We start from the raw sequence: 14,004 nt of genomic DNA on the forward strand, positions 1-14,004 counted from the left end.
GTTGTTTTATAGCAGTTGGGTAAGATGGGAAGTGCCTTTATTCTCTTTTTTGTCCCATTTGGTAGTAAATAAAAATAATCACATAAATATCTAATCGTAGACCCGTGACTCTAAAAAAACGTTAATTGTTCAAAACAGAATAAGTAGATGCGCCAATACGGTAATTGGGTGCTAACAGTATTTCATTTTGCCCCACAGTACTTTAATTATTTTTTTAAATATGAGCAAGGGCCTTTTGGATTGGTAGGCTATGAAACCTGAGACATATAAGACTATACAAGTGTTGGTTTATTATTAACACTGTATATCTTTTTAGATTATGACTTTGGTCACGATGGGGTACACATCTGGAAAAGTTTTTTACTCCTGGAACGAACAAGAGATAAATACAGCTTCAAGAAACAGATGCACTCATTTGTGTCACGCCTAACTGGGACATTCACTTTTTTAAGACTTGACTAATGTGTTTTTATTGTGTATACTGTATATCATCGCTACAGAATATATAGTAAGGTGGGGTAAGATGGTCGATACTTTTATTCCCATTTATAATATCATTTGGTGAAAAACGTTTTTTACAGATATGTACTGTATCCTAATGATTAAATAAGAGCTTCGGTGATTGTTAAAAACACATTTAGGAAACAGAATATTAGATGCTGTATCCATCTTACTCCACACTACTATAATTTACACATGTTAACACCCTTAACATATGTCTCTGCAAAAAATAAATGTTTTTTTTGTGTGTAATATTTATATATTGTATGGTGGAAAAAGATGGAAAATTTTTCAATCTATTCCTCGTCGCATTTGGTAGTAAACAATTTTTTTTTAAAGAACTATAAAGCTGTATCCTGACAACTCCCATAGACCTTTGATAATTATTTAAAACCCGATCAGGATATTTATATTTTGTGTGCTATAGGTAACCCATCTCTTTCCCCCTGCTACATCGTACTTGTGCCACCAGAAATTTCGTCCCAGTGCCCCAGTGTTCCAGCATACTTATATACATCAATAACAGTAACAATCATGGGGCAGTTTTCTCTTTTACTGTTAATAAAGGTACAACAATCGTCAAGATTGTACTACGCTACAAGATTCAAATAAATTTAAATAAACTCTATAAAAATAATCAGATGGAATACTGTACATTACATACAAAAAACACTTTTAATTATACAAAGTAGAAAGAGAGTCAGCTAAATTAGTGGATGATACGTATATAACCTCCTATGGTTGGGCTAAACGGGTGTCATATTTCACACACCCCATGCCCGCTTCAATTTACAGCATATTTTTCTTTATGGGTGATATTTTTGTGTATAAAAAATGGGCAACTGACTATTGACCACTGGATTGAAGAAATAAAAATTTGTAAACTTGTATAAAAACACACACACACATTGGTAACAGCATCAAGCATATCATATATTCACAATCTAAAATCCAACCACTAATTCACAGACAAATGGGGTTATGTAAAATATATAAAAGGGTAACTAGAGTTTAAACTCTAATCACTATAAAAAGAGAAATAAATTATCAAAAATATTCAGCCTCTACTGTAATATAAAAACAGAAGCTGCTTCATGAAGAGCATTCTGCTGTTTCTTATGTATTTCCTTCCATCTTTGGATTTCTGGAGTGAAAAGGAACAGCTTTCCCTCCTCCCTGGAAAAGTTAAACCCATTTTATTTATATAAGTTACAGCGCTCGTTTTATAACCAAAATACATGTGCTTCAAAGCCCCATACTGCCAGTTTTGTATAAAGACACATAAAGAACACAACCCAATAGTCACTTATAGGTTCCTCAAATTGTAATTAATACCAAAAAAATGTGGACATGTAACTAATAAGCTGGCACTTTCCCTGTCAGAAACAAGTCCCAGGTTCTTGACAAAGACCTTACCCACATAGAATAGAATACAATAGTTGCTAACATTGTAGTTTATAAATATACTTGGAAAATTTTTAGGAAAGTAAATAGAGAAAAAGACAATTTTTATTACAAAACCTTTAAAGTGTATTTTAGTTCCGTATGTAAATATAGCCAGAACTAACAAATAAATCCATTCATAGTTAAATGAAATAATTTAATCTCGAGAAACCTAAAATATACCATTAAAAATGTTAATTTTGGTTTAAAAATTTTAAGAAAAAAAAGGTTTAATTATACCTGTTAAACAAGTGCATTTGTGCTCCATACACTACAATGTGGTTTTCCAAACAACAGGCAGACGTTTCACCAAGCGGGTGGGGAACCTTTTTAGTCAACAGCGTCCAATGTCCATCAGATAAATTCATGAACTCACAGGTGTCTACAGTAGTGTTTATGTTCATGTATCCTCCTGTAAAATAAATGAAAAAAAATATGAATGAAAAAAATTAAATTGTTTATCTTTATATAGCGTGGCAACAACAGTAGTACAAGTTATCATATATGTAACTTTGTAAACGAATATTTTTTCAGACTTTTTTCCATTTTTAATGTATGGCTGATAAGGTGGACAACCAATTAGTGACCACTGGATTGGAGCAATAATTGTTGTCTTGGCCCAGGACACATAAACCTACAATGGTAGCAGAATGAGCCCTCAATGGTATAGCCTATGGGAAAAAATGTAACAAAACCTACCAAAAACAAAGACTTTTCCATTGAGCACTGCTGCAGCACATGAAGCCCGACCAATATTCAAGTTTCGGAGTTTTTTCCAAGTATTAGAATCAGTGTCGTAACGTTCAACTATAGATGTGGCTGCAATATTAAACACATTAAATAATTGAATTCAGTTTTTGTCGAACTTTTAGCCACAAGCTTTAGAAATGTGGTTTTTAAAATATGTTAAAATATAAGTTTTAGACAAAATACATTGTTTCAATGATAATTCAATAAATATTTATTAAAATAATACATTTTGTCTAAAAGTTAATTTTTTTCACATTAATAGAAGAGAATTTTCACATTGGAAAAAATTTGCAACTAGGCAAACCTTCTATTTGTTGTAGAGGCTTTCATCCTGCTGAATGTAACCTCCAAGTATTATAGCATCTGCAACAAAAAATAGGTGTTACAAAAAGACATTACCACTGTAAGGTCAGTAACTAGAGGATACTGGGTTCGAAGCTCGGTGCTGCCAATTATGCCAGCTCCAACTCGGTGCCAGGTATTAGATTATTCAAATAATATAGAATAAAAAATGCAATAGATTAATCTGCAATCCAATGGTACTTTTAGGTGTCCAAGTTACACATGTGGTAACATATTTGCAGGCACAAAGTGTATGAAATAAATCACCTGTGTAAAAAAGACTACGTTAACCACACATGGTAAACTACAAGACCACTATCAGCAGCATTTACTTCATTTAAATTTCCAAAAAAATGCTACAAACCTTTTTTGGTAATGCATACAGATGAAGCATCAGTTCTTAAAGTGTTGAATGGAGATTTTGGGGTTGTGAATTTTGTCGTCAAGTTGTAAGATAATACATTCTTGCTCATCATCACAATCCAGTTTCTTGAGTTGAGATATTTCATTTCGTTGATGCCGCAGAAGATATATAATGTGTCTATGTAAAATATGATGTAAAATATGGGTTGTATTAGTGTAGTATTATCAGATTTAAGAAAATATGAAAAATTCTGTTTAGTGCTAAAGATTTGAATCAATTTAAGCCAATTATTGGTAATGCTAAACAATGCTGCTACCAATATAGGTGTATGTGTCTTTGGGCAAGCCATTTCATGATAGTTGTGGTCAATGACGGGTTGTTTATTTGTCAGCCATACATTAAAACAAAGAAACTGTTAAAAAATAATTTGTCACAAAGTTATATATGTGGTAACTGTATGCGGGCAATAGTTGTTTAAAACAAAAAAACTGTATTCTTATGGGTCTTGTCATGCCTGCAAGATTGGGATAAAACAATTTACGTTTATTAATTAAAATGACTGTCATTGCCATGTAATGTGAGTATATATAAGTTACATTAATTAATTCATATCATATTTACCTTTTATAATAACTGCTGTGGACCTTGCACTGCCTAAGCCCATTCCATGTTCTATTAAATGCACCCAGGATTTCCCATCAAAGCATTTTAAATTAGAACTCGATTTTACAGTCAAGCCAAGAGGTGGTTCTAATGGAACATCAATGCCACCAAAGCAATATAACTTGCCATTATGTACAGCAGTTGCACAATGCTGTTTTCCAGTTGATTGAGACTGAAAATGTTTAAAATTAAAAAGAAAACAGCAATAAAACTAGAATTTATGTATCTGTATGCTGGTTAATACAATTTCAAGTTTTTTTTTAGTTTTTTTTAGAGTTAAAAATTTAAAATTTTTTAGCAATAACATTGTTTAAGCTTTTTTATAACAGGTATAAACTCAAAAAATTTCGCAAAAACATCTTTTATGAGGAACCAAAGTTAAAATTTTTACCGGGATAGTTTTCCAAGTTTGATCAGGCAGAGATAGTTTGCTTGGCAGGCCAATGCATGGAACAAGTGCAATATTACCATCTAAAAATCAAATCAAATCATGTAAAAAAAGTCCAGTGCCTTGGCGCAATGTTTGGCACATCTGCCTCTAATTTTGAGGTTACGGGTTCAAAACTTGCCATGCGAGGGTATATAAGTTACATTTATTTAAGGATAGCAGGTTTGAGGCATATTTGTGTGGCATAATTACCAGTCATTACCTAAAATAGTGATCACAAAAAAATAGATTGTCCAAATTATCAGCCATACTGAAAATAAATAATATAAAAAATCAAAGTTAGATAGATAGTTACTCTTAAGCCTTCATGAGGTGTACCACAAAAAATCTATAAAAATACATAATCTAGCAAATTATTATAGTAGTCATACCAGTATAAATCTATTTCTTTACCTGGCAAAAATCCTGCTCTCTTTTTTTCTGCTATACTTGTATTAGGATCGGCACGAAAACACATAGCATCTTCGATCAAGTCGCGAATTTCAGGTGAATTTTTTACAAGATCCTGTGTGTTAACTATGTATGACCAATTGAGAAATATATAAGTTTTTAGTAGGAGATTTAAATAGTTTTATCGTATGAATTAATGAATGAATGTAACTTGTTTATTCTTGCGTGGCCGAGAAACGACAGTCGTTATAACACAGGTGTTCATACACCTCGTGCCGAATTACAAGTTAACATGTATGTAACTCTGAATTTAAGAATTTTGCTTATTCATTATCACGTTCTAATCTGGGGCAACTACAGAGAAAGAACAATAGTGTTTTGTTTTATGAACCCCATGCTCACTTGACAGTTTTAATGTATAACTTTAGGCAATAGTATTGTTCTATTCTATTCTTTATGCCATGGGACTAGAGATTTGGGACGGAATATTATGGAATTGTTACAAAAAGTTAGAATAACAGCTGGATTCAATCCTTCTATTCTGTAAGTGTAAAGTCCTATGGCACACCAATTCAGGGGAACTAGGATTTGGACCAGAGTTGACTCATTACCCCATGTATTTGTTTGATTTTTTGTGCTTCATTTTTAGATTATAACCAACTTGCCATTTTTCTGAAAGTCTTTGTGAGATATTCAATTGGAATAAATTGAAATCGAACATACTTCAACAAAGCAAGAAAATTTTGTTGTCTGTTTTTAACATCTTTCTGAACCCATGAAATCAAAGCTAGTAAAAGAACAAATTCAGAGCTCACCTGTAAAAAAATCATTTTGGAATAATGTTTTTATTATGTAGTATTTTTTTTTACATGGGTGAGGTCCTGGTGTGTAGCAAGCCATGGGTTCTGAGATTTGGGCCAGAGTTGGCCTATTATCCTGACACCCAGGGTGCTACAACTTATAAAATGAAAAAAAAAAAATATATATATAATTGAAAGTTCGGGTATAAAATGTAAGAACGGAACTCTATTTTTTGTGACTGCGCCATGCATAGGGGTGATGTATTAAAATTTTGAACATAGACTAAGTTGGCAAAATTGAATGTAAAACTTACTACTAAGTCTTCAGACTTAATTATTGAATCCAGGTCTGTAGCTGTTAATTCTAAGAAACTCTCATGGAGAGATGACTCATCAAAGTTCTGCAGCATGCATTTTTCAGCTTGTAAAACCAGCGTAGGCAGTGTGTACAACTGACCTAACCCACGAATTACGAACCAGTTTTCTGGGCAAATGCTTTGGGTCAAGTATTCCACTGTAGCATCTAGTAAATCTAGAAAATAACAAGATATGAACGAATATATATAAATTTTTTTCTCATGTGGTGAGGCAGGCCAGTTATCATAACATTTAATAATTTAGTCTGAAGACTTTGTTTGTTTCACACACCTCGTGCCCGCTTTCGAGTTACCGTGTATATAACTTAATATGTGATAATTTTTTTGGCTTTTTTTATTTTGTTTTAATGTTTAGCTGATAATTAGATAAAAGGATTTATAAGGTTCCGATGCGTTGGAGCAATTGGTGTGCGGTGTTTTGCCAAAACACTCTTAGACCCACAAGTACAGTGGTAGTCCCCTGTGACACGAACACAAGACAGGACACAGAGGGTTAAAACTTAAGTAACCTTCAAAAAGAGAGAACAAATATTTAATTTTGAGATATTGTTTGCAAAACAAATGACGCTATACTGCTACTATTCTAAAACAATCCAAACACCCAACAAAAAGTTGTTGGCGTTGCCATTTTCTGTCTAGTTTAAAAATAGAAATTCACCATTTAAAGATAACATGATATTAGTATACCTGTGCCAAACAAAAGAAAAGGGTTGAATAAATTTTCTAAGACAAGCATTTATTGTAGGACGCATAAATTCTGCTGTTTATTAGTTTTGTTACTACAGTGTTACATGCTCGGTGCTGTGCCTGAAAATATCTTGGCTTTTATTCGTCACGTATGTAGCCTACTGTATACAAGAGTGATTTGCAAAGTTTACTAGTGGAGCGCTGTTGTTTGCTAAATTTGTTTAGTTTGTTGTGCTACAAGTTTCAATAATATTTATGTTTCTATTTGAACAAGATAAAACATCATTAAAGAGTGTTAATAATTAAATAAATTAGCATATACCTTAGTTCACCTACACAATTAAATTTATAACTCATAGATACTGTTTACACAAAAGGACATTCCATATTTAGTAGGGAAACTTTTAGTGGTCATAATATGACACATGTGGTTCCTAAACGCCTACAAGTTACTCACGCATACTCACATGACTGCCAGATAGTAAACAACACAGTTATGGTAATTTATACCTGGAGTCCAAGCAACATTTAACATTTTTGTTCAAGGATTAAGTATTAACATGTCTCGCAGAGTAAGTGGCTTGCAAAACAATGCAGTGGATTTGGAATATGTACCTCATACCAAAAATGTATCATTTTTATATAAAACTTAAATTACTGATTCCTATAACTGCTGTAAACCTAAATGTACTATTAATGATTAACTATTTAATATAGCAGCCTATTTTTAATTTTATTTGACAATTTAGATTAGGTAGTTTTTACCCTAGTAAGTTTTTAATGACTGTTGTTTTATTGCTAATTCCCTTCTTTGTTGTTTTAGTTAATCTGTATTTAAATATAAAAATAAAAGTCTATATTATTAATATGTTATGTGCCAAAAACAAGGTGTTCAGATTGCAGCACCTACCTTTGATTTGCAGGAATGAAGAATAGTGCAAAACATCCCTGACATTATCGGCAGACAAAACGATTTGGTCCGTGTAAATAAAGTTGATGACATCATTGAAAATATGTTTCTTTACATCCTTGATTTCCACCTCTTTTTTAAACTGTTCGACCATCTAGGCGAAAATTTAACTTTAAGAATGAAATAGAATATTTGTTTAAGATATTAATTGAATGGACAACTATGCATGTGTGTCACATAGACAACTATGCATGTAATATTTTTATTTCTATATATTACCAACAATTTTGACAACATAAGAGACTACTGGCTTGGAGAAACTGCCAGTATGTGTCTCACCCAAAAACAAAAACGCCTACAACGGTAGTAACCCATACTACAACCTACAGTGTGTCTACATAAACTTATGAGTACTGAATTACTAAGACCCTACCTTAGATGTAAACATAGCATCAAAAAATGGGCTGCACGCTGCCAGGACACTTCTGTGAGCGGAGAAATGTACGTCTTCTACTTTGATTATGACATCACAATAGTCAGTGTTTTCCAATCTTTGTCTGTAACAAATAAAGTTGATGTTTAATTTTAATAGACATAGTAGGTTGGGAAAGATAGGACACCTTTACATTCTATTTTCTCGTTTCATTTGGTAGTAAACAAAGAACATTCAAAGAAATATAAGACTGTATCTTTACGACTCCCATACACTGTTGTTAGTTGTTTAAAATATGATAAGTACATTTATATATTATGTGCTGAAGGTGTCCCGTCTTTCCCCACACGACAACAGTTATACCTTGAACGCAGTATAGCCATTCAGGTGTTTATATTAAAAATAAGTAATTACCTGTTCAATTGAACGACCATGTTTTTGGAATGCTGATGCATTTGGATGCATTGCTTGTCGGTCATTGTTCGGTCTCCAGTTATACATTAGCAACTGCGCTTTTATATTTATCAATACAGTAACTCGAGTAATTGCGCTTTTATATTTAGCAATACAACGTGCCCACATACCAAAATAACAAAGGAATATAGCGTCTCATCCAAGGACGATTCTCAGCTTTTGCTGACGGGGAATCCCCGGCTTACCGTGCCAGCATAGCATATTTATAGTGTTGCGGTTGACTGTGCTTTCAACACGAATTTAACAAAGTTTGCCCAAATTTTACTTAATGCGTAAAGATTGAATATTAAATAGCGGTATTTTGTGACTTTTATATAAACTTGAGCGACACATCTTGCGTATTTCCCACCACTACAAGGAAATGATGTTCCACTCTGCCATTCTTTGGTGTAACAAATTATCTCTTCCTGTTTTGGTGTCCGCGCACATGTTTTAGGCTATATAAAGCCTTCTATTTTCTGTGTGGGGAGAGTGCCGCTTGTCGTTCGTTCGTTCGAGTTATATACCAAATGTTAAGGTGGAGTTATATAATATGGTCTTTTAAAAGGATAAATAAAGACTACCAATGATAAACCACCAAATTCGATTTGGCTTTTATCCCAGGTGCGATGGCGTGCCTCGCGGTTGAGCATTAACCTATATATAGAAACGTTTCATCCATATAGAACAATTAAACCATCAAAAATGCCAAATTCCTAAGTCTTTACTTTTTTGTTGCAGTCTAAACTTTTTTGTTGCAGCACATTTCCACCAGTTTTCCCACCATGGTAACATAACATGAGCCGATGTCGTTTTGTCTTTATGTTTCTGTTGGACCGGATTTCAAAAACAAGTATTTGACATTGTGTAATTTTATATTGTAGGAGCGCCCGGGTTATGCCGCGCCCTATTCAGTCCAGTTCAGTTATTTAGGGGACGTGTGCCGGTTAAACGACTTTATCGTTGCATGTCGTGGCTGTTACGCAAAGCCTGCTCCAAGTATACTCGTACTTTTATTTGGATATTACGCGCAAAAGGTGTTTCATCTTTCCCCACCCTATTATATGTATAAATGAATGTAACTTATTTAGCCTATAGCGTGGCGGGGCAACAATAGTCGCAAACTCTTTTTTTAGTCTTGTGCTCATAAAATTGTGGAAAATGTTGCAATTGATTTACCTTTTATTTCATGTTTAAATACGATATAGTATTCACATACACAGCCAACGCTATAATATACAACTAAAAATATCCTTAAATATGGGTATACAATAATATAACAAATAGGCCTTGTGTTCGTTCATGCTCGAACTAATGATTTGTAGTTTTAGATCAGTCCTGTCGAATCGGCTGAAAAATCTTCTTTCTGTTGAGTGGTTCGACTTCGGGTGATCTGTTAGGTATGTTGTTCAAAATACCTGTTAAATATCAATATGTGCGTATAGGTTATCACTCTTACGTACCTGAATATCCTATCATAGATGGCCCCGCATTTGTAGGCAGAACGGCAGATGTAGCACTTTTGTCCTAAGAAATATAGTGTTATGAGTTCGCGGTTCATATTCCCAAATTACAATCAACTTACTATCTTTGCGCTTGCAAACTTGTTTCATGTAGTTTCCAGTATAACGATTTCTTTTGCAAAGTCGTGTGCAATACCTCGGCATACTAGACTGTGCCGTGCCTATAAGAACGCAAATGATACTTATCCTTCAGAATGTATAGCAGACTATAGCCTATAGAAAAATCCAAACTAAAAACTCTCAATTTACCTGTCGGCGCAATAACTATGATCATCACAATCACCACAAGTAGTAGAATAGTAAGCTGTCCCATCTCTTAGTCTTATCTTTACTTCAAGTCGTATGCTTGTAAACTTGCGCTTCTTACCCTTATCAACTGATATTTTAGTAAGTTTTAAATGAACGGAAAAGCCCGAGAATTCCATTGACGTCATTGTATTGATGTTTAAACATTTTACATCCTTGTAATTCAGGAAGTGCCTCCATCACGTAAAAGGTTTGAAGACGAAATTGTATGCAAATATTCATTTAGCAATCAGGAGTTCCGTTGCTGTGCAAATCAATAAAAGTCCACGCTTTTCAATGCATTTGTTCGCTTGTGTCCAATTATATAAGGCAGAATACCAGAATCCATATTTAAAAACGTACGGACTCTGATATAAGGTATAAGTACGATATATTCATTATTCTTCACTGATTAGAATCCATGAATTTAAAAATACCGATTTCGTTCTAGACTGTTAAACGTAATTGTTAATTATTTGCCAAATATTTTTTTAAGTTTTAAATAATTAGCTGCTAATTATACGTGGCAAAAAACAACATTTTTCTGCTACAAACTCTGAGCTTATTCCTACTTCGAGGATGGGAGAAAATGGGACACCTTTAGCATATGATATCTAAATATTCTGATCGTATTTTCAACAATTAACAGCGATCTATGGAATTCGTGAGTATATGGTTTAATAATTCTTTGAGTGTTCTTTGTTTACTACCAAATGGGCGAGAAAATAGAATGATGAAAAGGTGTCCCATCTTCCCCTACCCTACTTTATATCGTAAGAAACTTCTGTATCAAAACAAGCTACAACTTAGGTTTAACCAAACGACGATAATTTATACAAATGAAGTCGTGTGGGGGTTTGGCATGGGTAAACGGTTTTTGGCCTGTCACGTCATCAATGTAATCGAGTAAGTCTATTCTTCGGAGTATGGTTGACCCAAGACTTTTCACTACAGAAAGAATATATTTAGAAGTTGGATGACCAATATGACAATCACAGTTCAATTCCTTTGCAAGTTCTTCGTATTTTTGTGCCAGGATTGTTCCTAAACCCATGTTAGAATAACTAGGGTGTATTGTGATCATATGTGCAGAAAATATTCTCTTTGCTGAAAGATTTTGAAAAATGTTCTTCTCCAAGACTCGTAGCATACGTAGTATAGCTTCGTTCCACTCGAACGTGAAGTTATCAGGAGATCCATTTAATACTACGCTCGAATTACCACCCCCTTCTATTTTAATTGAATTAAGAGAAACTGCGACCAGACTACCCGATTTTCTTACAAATACTCCAATCGAAGCGTTGTGTTTTAATAGATTTTTTGCTCGTTCCTTGTCCAGAGCAATCGCTTCTACCAGAGGCGCATTGGCAGCTTTTGACAATTCATTCCGTGGTGAATAATACGCAGCAATAAAATCTTGTACCTTTTTTGTGCATTCGATTCCAATACGTCGAAATTCTAAGTCGCTCCATTTATCGGTAGATGATTCAAAACTCATGACAAATCGTTTATATAGATCCGTTATCAGCTAGTTACAACACGACTATGTACAGTGAATAACAAAACTAGCTATAAAGGGTAGAAAATAAATTATTAATCCAGCAGACACAAAGTGAAGGGCACTGATTTTATGTTTACTTTTAGCATACACGACTACAGAAGTGCCTCAACTACATGTAAGGTTTGAAGGCGAAATGTTATGCAATCTTGCATTCAATACAGAAAATACATAAGATTTGTTGACCAATATAATGTACATGTCCATGATCATTTAATACCAAAAGTCAAATATGTGAGTGTGCTTTGTACTTGGTCCCATAAAGTTATCAAGGATGGTGACCAAAAGGTTTAGTGTGCTATACTATGTACTCGAAATACTTTTGTGCCTGAAATTTCTTTAACACTAACAATACCTAACAGCAAGAAAGTGCTTTAATTTCATAATGGTAGACAGTTTTACTAATAGTACGTCTTATTCGTTTATATATTACAACGTTATACGTTTCTACAGTTTTTTAGTTGTTATATTAACAAGTTGATCTTTTGCTATTCCCATATAACGTCTTGCTGCCATGATGTCGTTATGGACGCTTTTCGGCTCATTTCTTTTCAAGTTTAGCACCATTTTAAAGCTTGCAGCAGCGTTTTATGTCGCTGTACCATTAGCCATTAAGTATGTGCCACAAATCGTAGCAAAGGCGACGTTCTTGAACTTTATTTGTCCCCCATTGCGACTGTTAAACTTAACAAAACCAGAGCAATGGGGCCTTTCAAATGTTACTAACTCTTCCATACAAAGTTCTGATGGTATAAACCTCGGCATGTGGCATATCAAGCCTAAGTACACCAGCCATTTGCAAAACGCTTCAAAAGTTATAATTTATTGCCATGGAAACGCAGGTCACCGAGGTTTTGGGCACCGTCGATATATTCTTAAGCTTTTTCAGAGCCTTGGGTATCATGTGATCGCATTTGACTACAGAGGGTTTGGTGATTCTGAAGGTAAACCATCACAGAATGGAGTCGTACAGGATACACTGACTGTTTATAAGTGGGTTGTAAAACACACACAGTCTGAGTGCAGGATATATGTCTGGGGTCACTCACTAGGCACTTCAATTGCTACACATGCTATTGCAGAAGTACAATCAACCATGGTGAAACAACCAGAAGGTCTAATTCTAGAAGCACCATTTACTTCAATAAGCGAAGCTATTTTCCGGTACCCACTGTCGAGATACCTTTTGCATTTATACCCAACTGAGTTCATACATAATCTAATTTGTGCTGCTTTTAAACGGAACAGTATTCAGTTTTCCACTGTACAAGTCCTGCCTTTAATAAAATGTAAAGTTCTAATGCTTCATGCCATGGATGACACTAAAGTAGATTACAGCTTGGGTGAAAAACTTTTCAATGAAATGAAGGCATGTGGTATTTGCAAATGTCCGTTTATAAAGTTTTACTCGTTCGAAAAACTCCATGGTTTTGGACACAACTACATTCACAAGTATCCAAAGCTCCCTGCACTGTTAACTGACTTTGAAGACAGCAAACCTGGCTCTGAGCAAGAGTTTTTATCAGCTACTTTTTAAGCTTGCATGCACTTTTATACTTCCATTGTGCTAAATTTTAAGCAGTTGATTTTAATGTATGAAATGTATTTCTTAGTTTAACTTGTTTACGATGTGCTTTACTGTTTGTTTTATTGTTTTCTCTGTAATGCAAAACCTCATATTTACATTAATGACCAACTATAACAGTAGCGTTATGTGCAGATACATTTCAGTGTGCAATATATTTAATTATTAAACTAACCATTTTACTGACACATTATCATTGACAATTCAAAACAATATTCAAATATTGCTTGCAAACAACAGTAAACTTAGCTTGTAGGGCAGAAATATTATATTGCATTGTACTTTAGTATTGTTTCAACATATTAGTCAAAGGTACTTCTTAAATTGAGGTCCTTTTGAGGACATTTGTGTTTGATGTGTAAATGAAGAAGTGTTCTTTGTTATTTTATCTGAGACATAACTTTGACTATATGACATGACCCCGTTGTATGGTTGAATGTAACATTACCGTAAAAGTGCTTGTGCAATAAACCAACTGTACTTAAAATTGAG

At 34.0% G+C, this 14,004-nt stretch overlaps 2 protein-coding genes and 1 long non-coding RNA gene across 4 annotated transcripts; 1 reads left to right on the plus strand and 2 right to left on the minus strand.

The window, feature by feature from the left end:
• Positions 1–1,036: 1,036 nt before the first annotated feature.
• On the minus strand, positions 1,037–8,786 carry LOC100180359 (kelch-like protein 28). Its single transcript, XM_002125660.5, has 13 exons — positions 8,523–8,786; positions 8,109–8,232; positions 7,676–7,829; positions 6,016–6,233; positions 5,567–5,716; positions 4,905–5,016; positions 4,455–4,534; positions 4,022–4,235; positions 3,401–3,577; positions 2,999–3,057; positions 2,644–2,763; positions 2,185–2,356; positions 1,037–1,677 (listed from the first exon to the last, which is right to left on the minus strand). The coding sequence occupies exons 1-10, from the start codon at positions 8,585–8,587 to the stop codon at positions 3,002–3,004; spliced, it is 1,350 nt and encodes a 449-aa protein (XP_002125696.2). The 5' UTR covers positions 8,588–8,786; the 3' UTR covers positions 1,037–1,677; positions 2,185–2,356; positions 2,644–2,763; positions 2,999–3,001.
• A 939-nt stretch (positions 8,787–9,725) lies between these two features.
• LOC101242627 lies at positions 9,726–11,919 on the minus strand. Of its 2 annotated transcripts, XR_182158.4 has the most exons (4): positions 10,334–10,478; positions 10,147–10,245; positions 10,025–10,088; positions 9,726–9,954 (listed from the first exon to the last, which is right to left on the minus strand). It is a non-coding gene; the product is annotated as an uncharacterized LOC101242627 (long non-coding RNA). The 2 variants fall into 2 exon arrangements; XR_003396411.1 differs by lacking the exons at positions 9,726–9,954; positions 10,025–10,088 and having other exon boundaries at positions 10,146–10,245; positions 10,334–11,919.
• On the plus strand, positions 11,919–13,999 carry LOC100185782 (monoacylglycerol lipase ABHD12-like). Its single transcript, XM_004226747.4, has one exon. The coding sequence runs from the start codon at positions 12,442–12,444 to the stop codon at positions 13,462–13,464; it is 1,023 nt and encodes a 340-aa protein (XP_004226795.2). The 5' UTR covers positions 11,919–12,441; the 3' UTR covers positions 13,465–13,999.
• Positions 14,000–14,004: the final 5 nt, after the last annotated feature.

This window comes from Ciona intestinalis, chromosome 12, assembly GCF_000224145.3.
Source record: "Ciona intestinalis chromosome 12, KH, whole genome shotgun sequence".
NCBI classification, from domain to species: Eukaryota; Metazoa; Chordata; class Ascidiacea; order Phlebobranchia; family Cionidae; genus Ciona; species Ciona intestinalis.